The 18,320-nt window shown below is 42.8% G+C and overlaps 1 protein-coding gene across 5 annotated transcripts in view; it reads right to left on the reverse strand.

The window, feature by feature from the left end:
• The window catches only part of STAG1 (stromal antigen 1), a 384,051-nt gene that overhangs the window by 40,176 nt on the left and 325,555 nt on the right, over positions 1–18,320 (reverse strand). For all 5 annotated transcript variants that reach the window (XM_034781835.1, XM_034781837.1, XM_034781839.1 and 2 more), the window contains 3 exons: positions 16,797–16,971; positions 12,634–12,773; positions 895–996 (listed from right to left, as the gene is read on the reverse strand). In XM_034781835.1, coding sequence (XP_034637726.1) covers positions 895–996; positions 12,634–12,773; positions 16,797–16,971 — 417 coding nt within the window. The remainder of the gene's footprint in view (positions 1–894; positions 997–12,633; positions 12,774–16,796; positions 16,972–18,320) is intronic.

Raw genomic sequence — 18,320 nt, forward strand, 5'->3', positions numbered from 1 at the left:
TATTCAAATTTTTATCAGTGATCTAGAAGAAAATATAAAATTGCTATTGATAAAATTTGAAGACAACACAAAGATTGATAATTGGTAAATAATGAGGAGGACAGGTCATTTATATAGACTGTTTGGTATACTGGATGCATTCAAATAACACACATTTTAATATAGCCAAATTCAAGAATAAAGAATGCCAGACAAATTTACAGGGTTGGATACTGTATCCTGGGAAGCAGTTCTTCTGAAAAGGACTTAGCAGCCATAGTAGATAACCAATTGAACATGAGTTCCCAGTGCAATGAGTGGGCACAAGGGGTAGTGTGATCCTTTGATGTATAAGCAGAGGAATAACGAGTATGAGTGGGGAGGTGATATTATTTCTGTGTATGGCAGTGGAGAGACTGTGACCAGTTCTGGTGTTCACACTTCAAATGTAGGACAACTGGTGAGGATTAAAAAAGAGCCACATGAATGATCCAAGGACTGAAAAACATGTTTTTTAATAGTTAGAGACTTAAGGATCTTAGGCAAAATTTTGAAAAACAGGAACCTAAAGTTGGGCTGCTAAGTCCATATTTAGAGAAAACATGATGCAGCACTTCCAGCTCCTTATGTGAAAGGAGGAAACACCATCACTAACCACTTAGACTCCTTGGGAGTTGATGGGTGGACACAGCAGGAACCACCACTACCCAGACTAGCTTTCAATGTCTCTCTTCTCTCCTTTTCTTCCAGTCCGAAGCTTTGTCCTGCTGACTAAAGCTTTGACAGAGAAAGGAATGAGAGATCCCTTTGGCATTAGACTGGCCTTTGATTGGGAGTACAGGGCACTAGACAAAGCCATGCACAGGGATTTTTTGGAACGAGAGATTATATTAGCATAAAAACTAATATTCTTACCTGCTGCAAACTGAGAATCAGTGTCTTCGCACATTGGATTTTATCAATTTGCCTTGTTTTACTCAATGTTTCCTTAATGATATCGCCATAGTCATTGTAGTACTGTGAGAAAAGGGGGAAAATAAACTTTTAAAGGCAGAATTTATTATTTAGTATAACTTTCATGCTTTTCATAATAAAAATGGTTTACTTGTAATTCCTGTTTTGAGAAGGCAGTAGTTTCAATAAAGCCCTGCTCTTGAATCCATGTGACAGATATGTAATGACCCGATACGTAAATTCAGACTCATCAGTGGCTGGGACCCACCTACCCAGTGATGAGGTCAGCAATTGCTTTAACTGTCAGTTCCTTTTTTAAAAATGGAATGAAAAATATAAATCAAAAATACTGCCTACTCTGCTTGGAAGGTAGTTTGAAGGTGATTGTCAAATTCAAAGAAAAAGTACTACAGGTAAGTCAGTGTTCTTTACTTAAAAATTAGGTTTTAAGAGATCTCATTCTTAGAAAGTAAAATAGGACTATATTAGGCAGCCCAAAATTGATTACACATGTATCCAAAGAATGAAGTATCAACAGAAATAACAGAAATGATTTTATATTTTAAATAAGGAGCTAACGGATGGCATGATACCTCTATTATAAACAAACTTCAATAAACCCTTGTAGATGGGGTGGTTGGGCTACTTTTCTCCCATTATTACTGTTATTATTTATCATTTATTTACATTGGACATACTGAGTGCTTTCTAAACACGCTGAAAGATGGTTCTTGCTCTAAGGAGCTCATAATCTATAAAGAGGCAAGTAGAATAGGGTAACAGGAACATGAACAAAAATAGACAAATCATATACAATTGATATAAAAGTCACCTTGATTCAGAGTAGCAGAGCAGAACTGGATCTTTAAGAGGGATTTAAATATGGGCAGGCTAGGGGCCATGCAAATGAGCTCTGGAAGGTCATACCAGACACAGGGGACAGACTAATAGAAGAAACAGAGGTGATTGTGAGATGCTGACCAACAGGTGCACAAGCCTGGGAACGCTGTTGGAGAGGAATGGACAGGGATCGATGTAATGCTTGACAAAGGAGGATATGCAAGGAGGGACAGTGTCATCTAGAGTTTTAAGATGGTAACAAGAAGTTTACATTTGAGGCAACAGTAGAAGGGGAACCAAGGCTGTGGGAGGAACTTCCAGGTTAAGTAGGACACCTTATCAGATGGTGACTCTGACTAATACCTCTGAGGGCACATAGTGCAGGTAGGGTATCGCAAAGTATTTGTGAAGACAGGCCAAGCAAGTCACCAGCAGCCACTGAACACCAGTGCAAAGGAGCATCAAAGTATGGGTCTGGGCCATACAATACAAATGCGAGCTTGTGACAGGGCTGGCTTTACCAGTGATATCACATAGTGGGTCGGGTCCCTGGGTCACAACTGTCCCCCGTCTTTAGCTTCTGCTGTGGTGGGTGCTCTGACAGTGTTGGTTTCCCTTCTGGTAGATAGTAACTCAGTCCTCTGGCCAGGTCACACTTGATGTCCATGCCTTTCTGGGGTAACAAAATCTAACATCTCCCAAAAAGGAGTTTCTGGACCAACTCTGGGCCCCTGAAGACCTCACACACTTACTGCAGGGCTTATGGTGTCTTTATTCATCTTATCTCAAGGGGATTTATACCATCTTCACTAGTCTCCCAAACAATCCAACACAGGATAGAGAGAAATATTTCTTAATCCTTAAGGACAAGCTATTCCCTCTTCTGGTGCCTAAGGTAGCTACTGTCACTTGTGGACCCCCTTTTCGGGCAGCAAGGACTCCTCTTGTACCCTCACCCAGGAGCTCTCCGGATAAGGCTATCCTTCCCTGTTATCCTCCCCCTTTCTTTGCTGTCTGGCTCTCTTTTAAACTCCTCCTCCAGCTGGAGCAGGCTTTGCAGGTGTGGTGGGGTGGGGCCACTTGAGCCCCAAAACTGTTTCTTAACTCCTCTTCTATCCCAGTGTAAGGTTTATATACCCCATCACAGGGCCATTATTGGCTACCTTGTTTACCTACACTACCACAGTGACCAACTATGTAGGCTGTGGCACTGGAAATATTTCATGTACAGTGTTAAATAATATTGGGTCATCTCTGTGCCTACTATCCAACTTCATCCCAGGCAAAAGGAGGAAGTAACTGGGTCTGGTCTGTGGAAAATTGAAGCATGAATGGGGCAGGTGATTCTTGTAGTTGGTGGAGCCTTGTTGAAAGTTATAGTTGGGAAATTGGAGATGCCCCATCATATGTTGGTGTGAAAGTAACAGGTAAAATGGAAGTAAGACTAGCCAGTATGCAACTATAAAAGAACACAGGGTGAAAACCGGGCTGGAAGTTAAAAGTTCTTCCTAGATCTTGTCAGCAAGAGCTGAGGACTGACAATTCACCATTCTACCAAGAGGCAGAACTCCCTCCCCCCCGCCACACACACACACACACACAGAAAGGCATCTCTGTACCTTGCGCACCCACCAGTTCATGTAGAGTCCAAGGATGGAATCCAAGAGGAAGAAAGCCATGCATCTAGTACTTGAGACCAGTATGTGGGAGAACCACCAAACTGACCCACACATAAGGGAGCAGCCCATCCTACATCTGCACTCTGATTTTGTACTGGGGACCACAACTAAATGGAGTATTACCCCAAACCTCAATTATAAAAGCCTCACTGGAATAACATGTAAGGTTTTACAGCTTAATGTCCACCTAAGAATATTTTAAGACACTTCAGGCGAAATCCCCCACTGCAGTCAATAGCAAAACTCCTACTGACATCAATGTGGTCAAAATTTCACCTGCACATTCTAAAATTTTAACCTAAAAACCCCATTTGCAGGAGAAAAGAGACATTTTTATGTCTTAACTCTTATACTATAAAATGTAACTTCCAGAGTAATCGCTGAATAATACATTACTCAAGTAATATATTAAAAATTAAGTTAAGAAACTTTTGCCTAAATTTCTTTTTCTTTCTGTAAATGACAAATGAGTGCCTGTAACTGAATGAAAGGTGAAATCCCCCATAATCTGCTTCTGGATTGGTTTTGTAGTGTGATGTACGAACTATGTAATTGTACTCCATTGTGAGCTATCTTTTTGGTTATTTGCTCTTAATGAGTAATAATTAACATAGAATTTAGTTTATTACGTGGATGGAGTCCTGAACCCTCTTTCTTGAACTATATTGGATGATGGTTAAGTCAGGCTTTTTCTGTAGAAATGTCAGTCTTCTGATAAAACTTTTCCAAATTATTTATTAAGACTTGTTTCAGTTTGGGTTCCAAGTGACTAATAACCCGTATAGTCCTGTATGTGGTATTTCTCTGGTGGTTTCTTATAGCTACTCGACCTGCAGATAGATTATCTAGTTGTGATAACAGAAAGTAAGATGTTCCATGTTGGTTTGATCTAATTAGGGTCTGATACGGGAAGGAAGGTGGATTTCCAGTCAAGAGCAGAGAGCCTAGGATTGTGACAGGTGTATTAGAGATTTGGCAAGAGCCCAATTAACACAAAGTCAAAAGGTGACTTACTGGCAATTAGTGTTAGAATATTCTGTGGACAAAATATTCTATGTTCTATATATTCTATTACATAGTTCAGACAAGCATGAGATCAATACAGGTCATGCCTGGCCTATGAAACAATCACCCCGCCACATGTCCACAGAGCAGGAGAATGGAAGATCCGGTAGTTGGAAACTGCAGGCATTACTGAACCATCTAGAAGTCACTAGGTATCCCTCATGTTGACCTCATACCCAGCTAGGTTTGCACTTGGTGTGGCTCAGTCATGCCTCCACTGCCACTACCAGCGCTACCATGGCTACACTGTTATTTATACTCATGCCAGCTTGATGAGAGCTAGTACGAGTATGTGTACATGAGCAGGAGAATCACTTCCCTAGCTTGTATTGTAGCATCTTTTAAAGAACTATTTATATGAACAATCTCCTTTAGGTCACACTTGCCAAAAACTGTGTCCAAGGAGGCAAACAAACCATATCTGTAAAGCTTTGAGAAGATATGCAGAGCACCATGTGGGCACTGTGCAAATCTCCATAGACAATGAATTTTATCATTTGGCTAGAGTGTCAGACAGGTGTGACCTTAACAGCATCCCAATGCAAGAGGGCAGAGGGCTCACTGGTAAGTGGTAGTGAGTTTCAACGGGACTGACTAGTTCAGTGCACCCACTCACTAATGTCATAACCTGTATCTAAAAAAGTGTCATGTAGGATATCAATAGAAAGTGACAACATACTGATCATTAATGTTATTGCCTGGTGTATGCATGGAAGAGAAATTCAAAATTACAAACATATTGGGAATTATGTTCTTAAAGTGTGTTCGATAGGCTGTGGTGAAGTTGCCTCATCATAGATAAAGGAATGTAGTTCTGCCACCTGGAAGATATTCCAGGGTACATTAAGAAACAGTGGGAATGCAATTTGTATAAAAGGTAAACAGACCCATCAAGGTAACAGGAGGAGGAGAAAACCACTCGGCATCATGTCAGGGGGGAGGAGATTGCAGGAAACAGATCAATTTGCATTTTAGCAAACAACAGCAGGGGAAGAAACGTGCATGAAACTTCCTTCATCAGGAAACTCCATGTCATCTTCCTCACAGCTTGAATTAACTTTACTTTGGGGTAGGGGTGGGGCAGTAACCTTCAGAAGAATCCATTTCAAATGTTCACTGTACTATAAAAGAGAGGCACAAAGTTATCCTTCACCTACAAAGACAAAGGAATCAAGCACTTTGAAGATCCTGACCAGAAGGGTTGACAGCCATCTTGCTGGAAGGCAGATTGGTAAGGAAACTATCTTGAATAGAGGGTTTGGCTTGTTGTATTTAGTCTTAGCCGTCAGAAAGCATTTTTCACTTTTATTTGCTTTCAACCATTTCTAACTATATCCTTTTAGACCTGAACTCAATGAAAATCCTCATCTTCTTTTATTAATAAACTTGTTTTATATTTAATCTAAACCAAGCCACTGCTGATAAATTTTCTTAGGGCCCAGAGACCATAAGAAAAGCTGTTGAAATTTTCACTGTCTCAATCTTTCTTAGATAGAATTTTAGGGCTCTAGCTACATATATGGAATGCCACTGTCTGCTAAGATTCTGGAAATTAGGACAAAACCTAGGAATATACATTCCTAGTTAATAAGAAAGGGAAAGAGAACCTTGAGGAAGACACATTTCTGAAGTACATCACATCTGATTAAAAACATAAATGGGCAAGAGCAGGAAAAGGCTGCTGATTCACCCACTCTAAGGCCAGACTACGACTCTGCCAGATCAGGTGCCAGCTCATGCTAATGCCCTTAGGTCTCACTGAACACTGACAAATGCTTAGCTGGAAACCAGTCTGGCTCATCTCTGTGTTAGTATTGTTAAAATAGGAATAAGATTTATAAAAATGCATTTAGCGTTTCGACTTTATGAAATGCTTGCGAGTTGCTGAATGCATTAATCTCGCTTATAAAACCTGTATCTCATGTTATAAGGTAATATTTAAGTGTTTGCTCTGAAACTGGAAACCCCCGCAGTCAGGAGAGAAGCATTACCAAGTGTGATATACTAGTTTACCACAAAAGGTGTCATTTCCTGCCCAATAAAAGAAGACCTATAGACACCCATTGTGGAACATCAGTGTCCAAAAGACTTTGTTGATTGCTCCCCCCGCTCAATGCCCATGAAGAGAGATGTGCAGGTAGACATGTCCCATCACAACTTGAACTCTGGGAGAAGGGAATACAAATCTCTGCCATGAAAAATGTGTCATAGACCATGAAATCTGGTCTTTTGTGTACTTTTACCCTATACTATAGGGATTTCATGGGGGGAGACCAGCATTTCTCAAACTGAGGGTCCCAACCCAAAAAAGGATTGTGTGTGTGTGTGTGGGGGGGGTTGCATGGTTATTGTAGAAGATCACGGTATTGCCACCCTTACTTCTGTGCTGCCTTCAGGGCTGTGTGGCCGGAGAGTGGTGGCAGCTGACCAGGTGCCCAGCTCTCAAGGCGGCACCCCAGCAGTAGCAGTGCAGCAATACCATACTATGCCGCCCTTCCTTCTGCACTGATGCCTTCAGAGTTGGGTCAGGACTCTTACAGTTACAACACTGTGAAATTTCAGATTTAAATATCTGAAATCATTAAATTTATGATTAACATCCTATGACCCTGAAATTGGCCAAAATGGACCATGAATTTGGTAGGGCCATAGGTATAGTGCTTGAGGAGTTCACACTTGATACTTGAAGAAATCTAAGTACAGAACTCACAACCAGTTTGCGGTTTGTGCCCTGGTTAGTAACAGTCTGCCCTGAGGTTCATACTCACATTTGTGAGCCACTCCAGACAGCCTGACAGACATAGGTCAAATTTTTCAAAAATAGGGGCCTCAAGTTAGACTCTAAAGCATAAAATTCTCAAAAGTGCCTAAGTGTCTTTCAGGAGGACGCAGGTTCCTAAAATGACTTAGGTGCTTCTGAAATGGGATTTATGCTATTGATATAAAAAGTCACTTGTTAGGCAAACTCAAATGCCATGAACAGAGGCAGCTAACAGAAAGGTTTCAGAGGGAGTATAGACAGGGAATGTGAGAGCCTTTCATTCCAGGTTTAGGTCTACACACGATTTCAAGATGGTCAGCAATGGAAAAGTGGTGGTGACCTATAATCGATGTGCCATGTTTTCTTTCCTGCCTGAAGCCAGAAGGGACTTCCTGAGCAAAAAGTGCAAGCCGGTGGCTGTGCTGGAGAAAACTATTCTTGGATTGAAGAGGCAAGTAGAGATGCTACTGAGAATCAGAGATGCTGAGGAGTTCCTAGACAGCCAGGTTTGAGAGACATCAGTACCCTACGTTCAAGCAAGAAGGGAGCTGGTCAGTAAAGAGTTAGAAAGAGGAAATCAGAGAGGACCCCTCACAGCTCGTAACCAGAGGCAAGAGGTCATGGCAGCATTCTTCAAAGTTGGGAGACAGATGAGGATAGGTACGTTGTGGCCACCAGAGATAAGAGGACCAGGAGGAATTCCACACAGCAAGAAGATTCCAATTGATACTAGGTCCTCAATATGAAAACCATGGAAGTTACCTCCCCTGAGCCATTTGGTACAAAGCATACCAGTTGGGTACACTTGTAGATGGTAGGTTGGCCCAACCTGTAAAAAAAGCAAAGTTGCACACAACAGAGTTCTCCAACTGTCCAGGGAAGACAGACAATCTTTGCTGGAGATTCACTACTGAAGAATCGAAAGAATATTCAGCGAAAGACAAGCAGACAGCAGGACAGTGTGCTGTCTTCTCATAGCCAAGACATGAAATGTCACTCTGCGATTAAATAGACTTCTGAAGTTGACAAGTGAGGATCCACTGGTGATGGTTCTTATCAGCACTAATAAGACTGCCTTGTGGGATATCTCACAGATAGTTGATGACTTCAGGGATTTTGGACGTGTGCTGAAGAAGAATAATGTCCAAGTAATCTTCTCTGAGATCCCTCCTGTCCCATGACTGAAGAGAACCACTGGGCAGGTAAGTGGTGGAAGGTTTTGGTTTTGTGGAGCAATGGTCCACTTTCTGTGGGGAGAAATCGTTTGGATGGCCTCCACCTCAGTAGAAGGGGACAGAGTCTCCTCAGGGACAGGCTGGCTAAAGTAGTCACACGTGTGGTAAACTAATAATAAAAGGGGAGGATAATTCTTTAATTGCCTAGGAGCCGGGGTAACAAACAAGAGGAATTGGAATTGCTCATTTATTAGCATAAGTTCAACCTAGTCAGTATTACAGAAATCTGATAGAAAGACTTGCATGACTAGAATGTTAAAATCACTGGTTATGTTTTATTTAGGAAAGACTGAGTGAGCAAATTGGGAGGGGAAGTAGCACTCTGTCAAAAATGGCATTTTCTGTTTCCAAGTCACTGATAATTCAGAAGAAAATTATCTTGAATACTTATCAATCGATGTTCTAACATAAAGCACAAGATGGGGTATCAGTTAGTGTCGGCTACAGAACACCAAATCAGGCTAGGGAACAGGATAACTGGCTCCTTATGCACCTATCTATAATGTGTAGAGAAAAAAGCTGCGTCATTATGGGGGACTTCAATCTGATTGACACACTCTGAAGGTCTCGTGCTGCCAGTATTAAAACTTGCTTGGAATTTCTACATGTGATAGATACCTATTTCCTATTTTAAAAAGTATTTCAACCAACATGGGGGAATTCTATATTAGTTTTAGTCTTGATAGATAAAAAGGAACTAACCACAGAACTGAAAATTAACGGTAGCTTGGGTACCTTAAGTATCATGATCTGATTATATTTTTAGTGTGGAAACAGAATAAAGTCCAGATCAGTTTTTATTTTTTTATATATATAAACTGACCTGGACTTTATTCTGTTTCCACAGAATAAAGTCCAGATGTGTGTGTGTGTGTGCGTGCGCGCACACACTTGGTGCTTTAACAGGGGGGATTGTTTTAGAACACTTTACTAGATGCCCACAAAGTTGGAATGCCATATTAGTTAAAAATATAAATCTGATCTACAGGGGAAGTGAAGGAAGCTGTAAACGCCCCCCCAAAATCATAACAAATGGAAGAAAGGAAAAATTGATAGGGGAGGGCAGCCCTGCTCTTCCCGGCCAGCCAGAGCGCCAAGGGGAGGGCAGTGAGCCTGGCCACGGCCCCGCTCTCCCCGGTGGCCAGAGCGCCAGGAGGAGAGCGGAGAGCCCGTGTGGGGCCCCGCTCTCCCTGACTGGCTGGAGTGCCGGGAGGAGGGCGAAGAACCTGGCCGCGGCCCCGTTCTCCCCGGCCAGCCAGAGCGCCGGGGGAGGGCAGCCCTGCTCTTCCCGGCCAGCTGGAGCACCGAGGGGAGGGCGGTGAGCCCAGCCGCGGCCCCGCTCTTCCCGGCGGCCGGAGCGCCGGGGGGAGGGTGGCGAGCCCGGCCGCGGCCCCACTCTCACCGACCGGAGCGCTGGGAGGAGGGTGGCGAGCCCGGCTGTGGCCCCGCTCTCCCTGGCCGGCCGGAGCGTCGGGAGGAGGGCGGAGAGCCTGGCCGCGGCCCTGCTCTCCCCGGCCGGTCAGAGCACCGGGGGAGGGCGGCGAGCCCGGCCGCGGCCCCGCTCTCCCCGGGTGAGCGCCGCCCCCCTCCAGGTGCCGCCCCAAGCACATGCTTGGAGGGCTGGTGCCTGGAGCCGGCCCTGGTAATGAGTATAATTCATAAGCTAGAAACGGTCGAAAATCAATAAGGGAAGCCAAGGGACACAAAGAGAAACTTATGGCCAGCAGAGTTACTGACATTAAGAACTTTTTTTAGGTATACTAGGAACAAAAAGAATCCTGACAATAGTGTTGGTGCATTACTAGATGTAAATGGTAGAATTATCAATAATAATACTGAAAAGGCGAAAGAATTCAATAAATATTTCCATTCTGTTTAGGTTAACAAAGAGAAGGATAAGGGGTGACTTGATTACAGTCTGTATGTACCCACATAGGGAATAAATAATAATGGCTCTTCAATCTAGAAGAGAAAGGTATAACACAGTCCAATGGCCGGAAGTTGAAGCTAGACAAATTCAACTGGAATATAGCAAAAATTTTTAACAGTGAATGCAATTAACTTTTGGAACAATTTATCAAGGGTCATGGTGCATTCTCCACCACTGACAAATTTTTAAATCAATCTTGGATATTTTTCTAAAAGATTCCCTCTAGGAATTATACTGGGGAAGTTTTATTGTCTGTGTTTTACAGGAGGTCTGACAAACACCTGGTAGGTGTAGGGTAGGCAAAATACAGCCCGGGGACCGCATCCAGCCCTCCAGACGTTTTAATCCGGCCCTCTAGCTCTTGCTGGGGAGTGGGGTCCGGGGCTTGCCCTGCTCCGGCGCTCCAGCTAGGGAACGGGATCGTGAGCATTCATGGCCCGTCATACAATTTCCATACCCAGATGTGGCCCTCGGGTCAGAAAGTTTGCCCAGCCCTGGACTAGATGATCACAACGGCTCCTTCTGGCTTTAGAATCTATGAATTTATGGAAAGTCACAAACACTTTTGAAAATGTTATCCTTAGTCCATATATAAGTGTCTGCAAGAGGAATTTTCAAAAATACCGAAATGAGAAGCCCCACTGACCTTAAGGTACTTTAGCCTCTTATTTCTGAAAATTTTAGTCAGGATCTCTAAAGCTGTGGTAGCTAGAGCTCAAGGGCAGCGGGGCGGGGGAGCAAAGCGGGTTTAAAACAAGTTTAAGGTTTTATGGAAGAGGTACAGGTCTCTGAAGGATTTTTTGTTTGCTGTGTTTTAAGCAGAGCGGCTCTATGAAACCTAGAAATAAGAGGACAGTATTACACAGAAAACCCACAAATGTTTCCTATTTGTGACTGTAAACGAGGACTGTTAATTAGGTTGAGAGCAAGCATATAAACAGTACATATCCACTGCTTTAGGCAGGGCTGGCTCCAGGCACCAGCCCACCAAGCTTGTGCTTGGGGCGGCACCTGGAGGGGGGCGGCGCGGTGCTCCGGCCACCAGGGAGAGCGGAGCCGCAGTGGGCTCGCCGCCCTCCCCCTGGCACTCTGGCTGCCGGGGAGAGCGGAGCCCCGGCCGGGCTCTCCGTCCTCCGCCTGGCACTCTGGCCGCCGGCGAGAGTGGAGCCCCGGCCGGGCTCTCCGTCCTCCGCTCTGGCCGCCAAGGAGAGCGGCGGGCCCGCCCCCCGGCGCTCCGGCTGGGCTCGGCGCCCTCCCCTGCCACGCTGGGGTGGGAAGGGAGCGGCGGGAGGCTTTTTTCCTTGGGCAGCAAAAAAGCCAGAGCCAGCCCTGGCTTTAGGTACTTTGGGAAATATTTAAAGACACACAACTTAAACAGCAATAAAAGGAGCTGCCTATTTTCACCTACAAAGCCAGAGTTATTCATCCAGCAAAGAGTCAGAGTATCCACCCTCCCTCCTAAAGTTGCAGTTCTTTCAGTGTCCACCAAAAGTGACAAGCAAAAAACCCACCAGAATTCTCCCGTCAACCTAATGCTGTCTACATCAGGGGTTAGGCTGGTTTAATAGCGTCGCACAGGAATGTGGATTCTTCATATCCCTGAGTGACAAAGTTTTACAGACCTAGTTTCCTAGTGTAGACCAGGTCCGAATCTTTAAAGAACTCTAAGCTGGATTCTGGCTACTCTTATAAGTTGCTACTTACTTATTATGACTAAAGGTCCCAAAATCTGGAGATTTTATGAAGAAAGTGAAATGATTCAACTGGTCTATTTCATAAATATGCACTGCTTCATTTGTATATTTCGTCTCTCTAGTTTTAAGGATTATTTTTTAAATTTACTACTCCTGCTCCTCAATTGTTCTGCTACCATAATAGCCAGGCTATCATAAAAGTCCATACAATATATAATATTAGGAAGCACTTAGGGAAAATTAAGCAGAAAAACAAGCTGAAGTTAACCACCTGGGTCTATGATTTCAAAAATATATTTGCTGCAACCTGATCACAGAGCTTTTTGCATCTCAGTAATCAATTAAAATCAGACTGGAGACAGCACTCAAGAATATGCAACAGGAAAGAAAACAGCACTGGTAGAGAGAGGAACAGAATGGCCTAATATTTTAAGACTTTTCCAGCTACAATTTCTGTGCTCATTTAGGAGGAGAAGATAAAAATATAGAATCATACCTTCATATAGTGTTTGAAGATATCTGCTGCTGCATGCATGTCTACAATATCATAGATAATAAGTTTGCTAAAGGCTGCCAGAAGGTTCCTTCTTTTATGTAAAGCCTCTATTTTGTTAGCTTCATCTTCTTCATCTCCCTCTAAATACAGTAAAGAAAATATTTATTAACATCTGCTGTTTTCTAAGGGAACACAAAATCCTATTATTTTTGTTTAATAAAATCAACAGTTTTTGTAAAATTAAACTAGCCAAAAATATATCTAGCGTACTTTCAGGAGAAACTAAAACCAAAAAGAGTGAAACTCAAGCTGTTTTTTTGTTAACGATCTTGGCAAGTGAACAATTCGCAGATGCTTCTTTAATCTGGTTGCATTGAACCTATGCATTTCACATATGAACAATCAGAAATAAGAATCACATTGCAGAATGATTTTTGCAACAAAATCTCTAGGAGATGCTTTGATTTGACATTCCTGGCACTCCAAAATAGGAACAAATAATAGAAGAGAAATGTCAATTGATTATGAGAAACATTATGAGAAACATAAAATGCAACATAAGCAAACCGTCTGTGAATGAAAATAACAAGATATAATAATCAAACACGTGAAAATAACAGACCAGGACATAATAAATGAGATTCCACCAATTTGGTAAAAAAGTATGTTAGTTGCAAATATTGAGAACAGTGATCACTTCACTGTAAAGTGAATTCAACCAGATGAAAAAAAACACAATTGGTATATAAAAGGGGGCATTTACCTTTTGTAACACCTGTTCTCTAACTATATTGCCTCTACTGAACCAGCTACTTGGGCACAGAACCTTTTCAAACAGTAGTGATGGGCAGGGTCACGTGCATGTCCCTCAAGCCCTGGTTGCTCTGGGCCAAGGGTATGAATAGGACCCCACCAATGTTCCTCTAATTCCCTCTGCCTCCAACTCAAGTTGCAGTTGCGCCCTGAAGAAGAGAAGGCTTGAAGGGTCAGAGTTGCTTTGTGGAGGCAGTACTGCTGCCTAAGCTTGCCAACCTAGCAAGGAGGGGTTTAACCTAGGTTCAAAGGGGGCAGGTGACAAAAGTCCACAGGTAAGTATAAAAAATGATGACCTTAACAAAGGATTAGATGTGAGATATCTTGATTTTGGTAAGGCTTTTGATCTCAGTCCCACATGACATACTCATAAGCAAACTAGAGAAATGTGGTCTAGATGAAATTATTATAAGGTGGGTGCATGACTGGCTGAAGGACCATATTCAAAGAGTAGTTATCAATAATTCACTGTGAAACTGGGAAGATGTATCTAGTGGGACACGCAGGAGTCAGTCGTGGGTCCAGTACTATGCAATATTTTCATTAATGACTTGGATAATGGAATGGAGAGTATCCCTATAAAATTTCAGATGGCACCATGCTGGGAGGGGTTGTAAGCACTTTGGAGGCCAGGATTAGAATTCAAAACAACCTTGACAAATTGGAGAATTGGTCTGAATTCAACAATTCAATATAGACAAGTGCAAAGTACTACATATCGGAAGAAAAAATTAAATGCACAATTACAAAATGGAGAATAACTGGCTATGTGGAAGTACTGCTGAAAAGGATCTGGGGTTTCTAGTGGATCACAAATTGAATACGAGTCAACAATGTGATGTAGTTACAAAAAAGACTAATATCATTCTGGGGTATATTAACAGGAGTGTGGTATGTAAGTCACGGGAGGTAACTGTCCCACATTCGTTGGCACTAGTAAGGCCTCAGCTAGAGTACTTGAGAAGGGCAAGAAGGGCAGAACCTCTGATCTCAACAGGTTCTTCTGAGAGGGATCCCTGGATAGGGACTGGAGGAGGGGATTGAGAGGAGGAATAATTTTGAATTCTATTGGATACTTGTGAATAATTTCTAAAATTACTTGTCTGTGGTAATAGATGTTTAGAAGTTAGATGCAGATGGTCTCCAAATGGAATGAGACTAGATTAAAATTGGATCACAACTCTCAGGCATTATGTCAAACTTGGGACCTAAGGCCCGGCACAGTAGATTGTAAAGATAATTGATTCACCTCCTGTTTGTGGTTTGGTTTGTGGTTTAAAGCTCCATCTCTTTTGCTTAGAAGACTGTTGAGGATGATATTGTTGATGATAATATTGTCTCCTTTGGGTAATGTATGAGGAAGAGGAAGATGATTAATTCTATTGTGTTGGTACCTGAAAACTGATATTCCAGGTCTCTTCCTGGACTGCTGATAAATGCCCAAGAGTCTAGTGCTGTACCTGCTCCTTCATTTTTCCAGAAACTCATCTGTTCTGGAACTGAACAATCCTTTTCCCTAAAGGGGAGATCATCTACCTTGGAGTTGGTTTCAGAGAAAGCCTGAAGATCTAAGCCAAACATACCTTCCAATGGAAATTGCAGAAGTTACAATTCTAACTGCAGAACCTGAAGAATCAAACAATGCTCTCGGGGCAGGTTTCACAACTTAATGTCCCTCTGGCATATGTGAGTTTTCTCTGTTTACTTTGGAGAGATTTGGTGAACACTGACATTTTCCCCCAAAGATAATAATGGTAGTGTGTCACTATAGCTTGGTAATTTATTACCCTTAAACCTAAAATAGAGGAAGAGAGACTTCTCCCCAGTAAATCCAGACTTATTTGAAGAAATAGAATGCACCTGTCCATTTTTAGATCTTTGTACAGCCACCTCTACAACCAAAGACTTCATGGCTGGATGTGGGGAAATATGAGAAATTGTCTTGGAGCATGTGGTATAATTTGTCTGCCTTTTTAGACATCACCTGAACAGAATCTGTACTTGACCAGATTAAATTTTGCAGGTTGTACAAAACCATCTAACCCAGGCAGTGAAACTCTATCAGAAGAGCAAAGACCAAGGATGTCAAAGACTGGGTATATGAATTCTCCGCTATTGTGGTGGTTGGTAATTTGCGAGTAGTTGCCATTCCTTCCATTAACTCATGAAAAGCAACAGAATTTTCAGATGGAGAGGATGCAGAAGTCACCCTCACATTTTCATCAGCAGATGCAGGATTGTCAAATTCAGGATCTGTCTCCTGATATTTTTGCACAACAATCTGCTCCTTTACTATGGTAGGAGATCACTCTCTCCTTATGTTTCATACACAGATCAGATATCTTCATATCTGAAAAGAGATACAGAGAGCAGAAGGCACGGTTGTGAGACACAATATTAGCTACACTTTAGTGAAGTTTTTCTGAAAGTGAATACTACATAGCACAGCTGTTGGGAAGAGCAAAATTGGTATTAGGAGTAGAACAAGTAAATAATATTTAGCTATAATATAGCACTTTACATCTTCAAAGCACTGTTCAAACAACAGTTGTTAACTAGAACATGACACCTGGATGCTGAAAAGCAATACTATCTGATCTGTCCTCTTTCACAATTAAAGGAAATGCTTTGTTCCTTCCACAGGAAGAAAGGAACATAGACAGACAGGAAAGAAGGACAGCTTCATCTTTAAATCCTTTCTTAAAATTCACCTCTGTTGTGATGCCTGCGAAACATTAAATGGCGAGACTCTGATGTGCTGTGACTGCTGTTTATTACACTAATTGTAATTGTCTCACCTTGTGCTCTCCTTGCTAGCTGCTTCTTGCACCACCTGTTATCTCTCACCATGTACTTAGACTGTGAACTATTTAGGGAAGGGACCACTTTTTCATAGATTTATTGAGTTTATAGCCAAGAAAGGACCATCTAGTCCGACCTTCTTTAAATCAAAGGCCATTAAATTTCACCCTGGATTGAGCCTAATAACTTATGTTTGACTAAAGTGCATCTTCCAGAAAGGTATCTGGTCTTGAACATAGATGCATTAAAAAAAATTACAACAACGAAGGAAGAATGCTATTACAGGTGTATGCCATGGCAATTTATACTCTCCCCCATCCTCTGAATGAAAATGCTCTATGAAATTTCATTTTATAACATTGTTATCTGTTGTAAAGGTGTGCAGGACTACTGATCATGTACCAACATTTATCTCCAAAGAAAGCAAGAGGCAAAAACAAGAACTTCATATGATACATTTAGGTGCACAGATCTGTATTTTTTCCTGACAGTCCTGTGTGGCAGGTGAGAGAGGACAAGTACAAAATGTGATGGCTAAACATACATACCCATGCTCTGGTTCTCATCATCTTGGTCAATGAAGACATGGTCCATCACAAAGCTAAGGAGTTCAGACTGGAGCCCAGAGTCTGGATTGAACACCAAAGGTTGAAGACCCTCTCTACCTCCAGTCATCAGCTGATGGCTAAAAATCATCAAGAGATCACAGAGCAGCATGAAAGCCTGAAACACAAAGTTACTGCATTCAGTTAACCCATTAGGGTCAAGATAATTTTAAAATATAAATATGCTGTTTATATAATTTCTAGACATTTTCCCACCACTAAATGGTAATTGCCCTTCTGTAACAATGCAGAGTTGTGATAGTTTGATACTCTTGGGTCCATGCTTTGTGAAGGAGATCACAGGGAACTTCTATAACTCTTAAGTTTTACACCTTTGACTTCTGACAGGATACTGTTTGCCAGCTTTCCAGTGGCATAAGGTGGATCCCCACTACCTTGAACTGCCAGTTCTTTGTTACTGAAACAAAAAAATTAGAATTGGAAAAAGGAAAATGAGAGTTAACAAAACTTCCAACACTGAGATGAGTGGTGGGTTAGTGAGTGAAGATCTAACAGTTGTTTATCTTACAAGAACAAAAGATCAAAAGTGCCCAGTTTTCCTTGAAAACCATGGAAGTTGCACATGTTCATTTGCAGAGATGAGTAGGCAGCAGGTAATTATCTCTTCTGCAGAGATACATACTGTGACAGATCCATACTCTGTGTGACAGACCCAAACCAGTGGAGTACAGGAGTCTGGTAGAGGGCAAATATACTGGTCACTGGATGAGTAGTTTTCTGTTCCCTGAGTGACAAGACCTATTGGGATCCAGGAAGTGGGCGGGCAAAGCCCGCCCACTGCTAAAGGATCCCCCCCGCCTAAGGGGGGGTCCACAGGACCTGGAGACCAAAAAAGTACGGGGGACAACTAATAAAAACAGGGATAGGAGTGAGGTCAAAGGGTCAAACGAAGCGAACCAGACAGGGACACCGAGCAGAGAACCCCGGACAGTGCCCACTGCTCCTCGAAGGCGTCAAGGGAGCCAGTAGACGCCGCCCAGAGGAACTCTGCCCGGATACGTGAAAGAACGGAGGACCTGAAATATGCCCCCCAGACACAGGAAACTCCATCGGCCAACCTCCTTACTCTGGTTTTATAGATGGCCAGTTTTGCTGGGGCCAGAAGGAGGTTGACCAGGAGGTCCCGCGACTTTGTGGGGCGACGGATAGGGAGTGCATAAATAAAAAGGTGAGGAGAAAAGTGTAACCAAAATCTTAACAAAATATCAGTGAGGAGCTGGAATAGGGGCTGCAGCCTGGCGCACTCCAGGTAATCATGCGCCAGGGTCTCCCTCACGCCGCAAAAGGGGCAGGTGTCTGGGATAGGAGTAAACCGCGCCAAGTACACGCCCATGCTCATGGCTCCGTGAAGGAGCCGCCAACTGATGTCCCCGGTGGGCTTTGGGATCAGAGCAGAAAAAAGGCTGGCCCACTGGGGCTCCTCACCCTCCAGAGGTGGCAGAAGGT

Source organism: Trachemys scripta, chromosome 9 (genome assembly GCF_013100865.1).
Source record: "Trachemys scripta elegans isolate TJP31775 chromosome 9, CAS_Tse_1.0, whole genome shotgun sequence".
NCBI lineage: Eukaryota > Metazoa > Chordata > Testudines > Emydidae > Trachemys > Trachemys scripta.